Below are 3,084 nucleotides of genomic sequence, written 5' to 3'. Positions count from 1 at the left end.
GTGTCCTGACTCTGCAAGTTATTAGCTGGCAGTCACCTGCAGATCCTAGAAGCCAGACACAGTGCCTTTCTATGTGCGTTTCGTCAACATAGCTGCTTACTTCATCAGGCCAACAAGGAGAATTTCTTGCTCCAGTCTGCTCAGATGGTTTCTTACAGAATATAAAGTAATCAGAGAATGACATCCCAGCACCTTTGCCATAAACATAATCTAATTAAGGGTGTGCCATCCCATCACCTTTGCCAATTCTAGGAGCAAGTCTCAGGTGCTTCCCTAACTCAAGGTGAGCTACACAAATGCATGGACATGAGGAGGTAAAAATCATTGGAGGGGTCACCTTTGGGTCTGTGTGCCACATTATTATCCTGGGAACTTGCTGCTTAGAAAAAGGTAAGTGTGTTTAATTTTAGCAATAGTCCTCCATCATTCTAATTAGGTCCTGGTAAATTTCCTGGGTGGCATCCTGTCCAAGGTAAAAATCCACATGATTGTAGTGTGGAATACATTTGTAATAAATAAGTCTGGTGATGTTCGGGAGTAAACTTTCAATGTCCCTGGGATCAGCCACAATGTCATGTCCACCACTCCACATTGCTGTTGGCACTTCCATCTTAGTAACGTTGTATAAGGGAGGCGTAAACTAAATACAGTTAAAGAGAGGGAGAGAAAAAAAGAAGAGTTTTCACAAAAAATCACATTAGAGAAGTAACAAAATCGGTTTTTAAGCATCTACTTTAAATGTTAAAAATGTGCAGTTAGGATACACTTAGTGATATATAAACGTTAAAATGTGAAATTTACTTAAAAACACTTTAGTACCAAAATATGAATTGTAAATTTTAAAAGACCACCATTATATTTTTGATTTGATTTTTGGGGAAATAGAAAAGGATCCTAGAGAAAAGGGACACATTTCTTTGGTAGGGTATCTTTCTAGTAGCACTTGGACTGGGAATGTGTCCTTTTCAAACAAAACTTTGGATGGGATAAAATAGGACAAATATCAATACCCCTCCACATATGCAGAAGTCTGGGCCCAGGGAATTATTGACATTTGAGCAGCCTCCTCAGTGAGCGTTGAGACCCGTACATAAAAACACACATTTGAAATACAATGTTAAAAAGCCAGCCTGTTACAGAAAAATCGGGCCTGGCAAGTTTTTCCTGCCCCCTTCTTTCTGGTAACACCACTCTCATGCTGATTTGACAAATTCCACTCCCCCAGTTCCAGGGTAGTCCAGGGGACCAGGCCTGGCCAATTTGTTCTTCATTCTTCTGGACACAGTGATTATATGAGATGACTAAAACAGGGCCCAAGTTCTCTCTGGAACTTTTTGCCAGAGCTATTAAGAAAAACATTGCCGCCCTAACCGGTTTGGCTCAGTGGATAGAGCGTCGGCCTGAGGACTCAAGGATCCCAGGTTCGATTCCGGTCAAGGGCATGTACCTGGGTTGCGGGCACATCCCCAGTAGGGGGTGTGCAGGAGGCGGCTGATCGATGTTTCTCTCACATCGATATTTCTAACTCTCCATCCCTCTCCCCTCCTCTCTGTAAAAACTCAATAAAATATATTTTAAAAAAAAGAAAAACATTGCCTTTTCCTTTGGGTTTGCAGTTGGAAGCACTGTGTGCGCTAGATTCATCAGTCACCATCCTACTACTACTATCTTGGAAAGGACTTAAAAATGGAAACAGCATATGAAGGCAGAATTGAGAGAGAAAAAGCAAGAGAGAGCGAACCCCAATGCCAGTGTTTAAGTTCCTGGCTATTGCGAGTTTACAATTATACATTTTAGTTCAGTAAAGCAGTATAATAGAGTTTGTTTCTGCTACTTGCAACTGGAAGTCTTAACTTTTACCATTTGCTACGGACTAACTTGTTTTCCCTCTAAATTCACGTCTTAAAACCCACCCCAAATATGATTGTATTTGGAGATAAGGCTTTTAGGAGGTGATTATGTTAAATCCAATAGGATCGATGGCCTTATAAGGAGGGGAGACAGAGGTCTCTCTCTCCAAGAGCACACACCGAGGAAAGGCCATGTGAGCACATAGCAAGGAGGAGGCGCTCCCCAGAACCCGATAGGCCGCTGTCCTGTTCTCAGACTTTCGACTTTCAGAACCGTGACAAATACATTTCTGTTATTTAAGCCACTCAGTGACGGTATTTTTTTAAAGCTCAGCCTGAGCAGGTGAATATACAACAGTTAATTTTGGCAGCAAACAGTTTACCCTCAGTTTGTTTGGGTTTTTCTTATTTTCTCCCAAAGTCCTACACAAACTTTTCATAGCGAAACCTGAATCACCATTTTAAAAAGTAGAATGTGTAAGCTTAATGATAAAGCTAATACCTGTGAGTCAGATCTTATCCAAACAGGTATCTGAGTCTCACATGGGGAGGCCATCATCTAACAGCTTTTTGGGGGGCAGCTATATACTCTTGCTAAAGCAGGGAATCGGTTCATTACAAGAGTAAATGGTACTTCGCCATAGCATGTTTGTGTGTTTGGGCACACCCACTTACACACATATAACCATAGCAGTTTAGAGGAAAATCGCATTTTTCACACCAATTAAGTTATGCATTTTTACTGTTGTAGTTAATATGGTGGCAGTTTAAATTTGCTATTCAAAAAGTTTCCAAATTTCCTCAGCCCTGATTTGTAAAACCCTTGTATCTTTTTTAAAAAAAATTTATTATTATGTTTGAGAGAGAGAGAGAGAGAGAGAGGAAGGGAGAGGGGGGGAGGGAGGAAAGGAGGGAGGGAGGAGGGGAAGGAGAGAGATGAGAGAGAGCCTCGATTGGCTGTCTCCTGCAACCCCAGCATGAGTCCTGACCAGGAATCAACCCAACAACCTCTCTGTGCATGGGACAACGCTCAACCAACTGAGCCACACTGGCCAGGGCTGAGTTTGCAACTTTTGATGTAAAACAACCTTACTTTAAGCGAGAAGGAAAATAATTAGTAGAGAATTTTCAGAATTCCACAAAATGACATGTAAAAATAAGTAGAAACCTGCCCCAGTCGGTTTGGCTCTGTGGATGGAGTGTCGGCCTGGGGGCTGAAGGGTCCAGGGTTCGG

General features: G+C 41.9%; 1 protein-coding gene across 1 annotated transcript in view; it reads right to left on the bottom strand.

The window, feature by feature from the left end:
- Positions 1 to 384: 384 nt before the first annotated feature.
- The window catches only part of LOC102758986 (lipase member K), an 18,722-nt gene continuing 16,022 nt past the window's right edge, over positions 385 to 3,084 (bottom strand). Inside the window, exon 9 of the mRNA XM_006755860.2 lies at positions 385 to 640. Within this exon, the coding sequence (XP_006755923.1) occupies positions 407 to 640 (234 nt within the window). The 3' untranslated portion in view covers positions 385 to 406. The remainder of the gene's footprint in view (positions 641 to 3,084) is intronic.

This window comes from Myotis davidii, unplaced genomic scaffold (assembly GCF_000327345.1).
Source record: "Myotis davidii unplaced genomic scaffold, ASM32734v1 scaffold933, whole genome shotgun sequence".
NCBI classification, from domain to species: domain Eukaryota; kingdom Metazoa; phylum Chordata; class Mammalia; order Chiroptera; family Vespertilionidae; genus Myotis; species Myotis davidii.
This window is presented reverse-complemented; position numbering and strand designations above follow the sequence as displayed.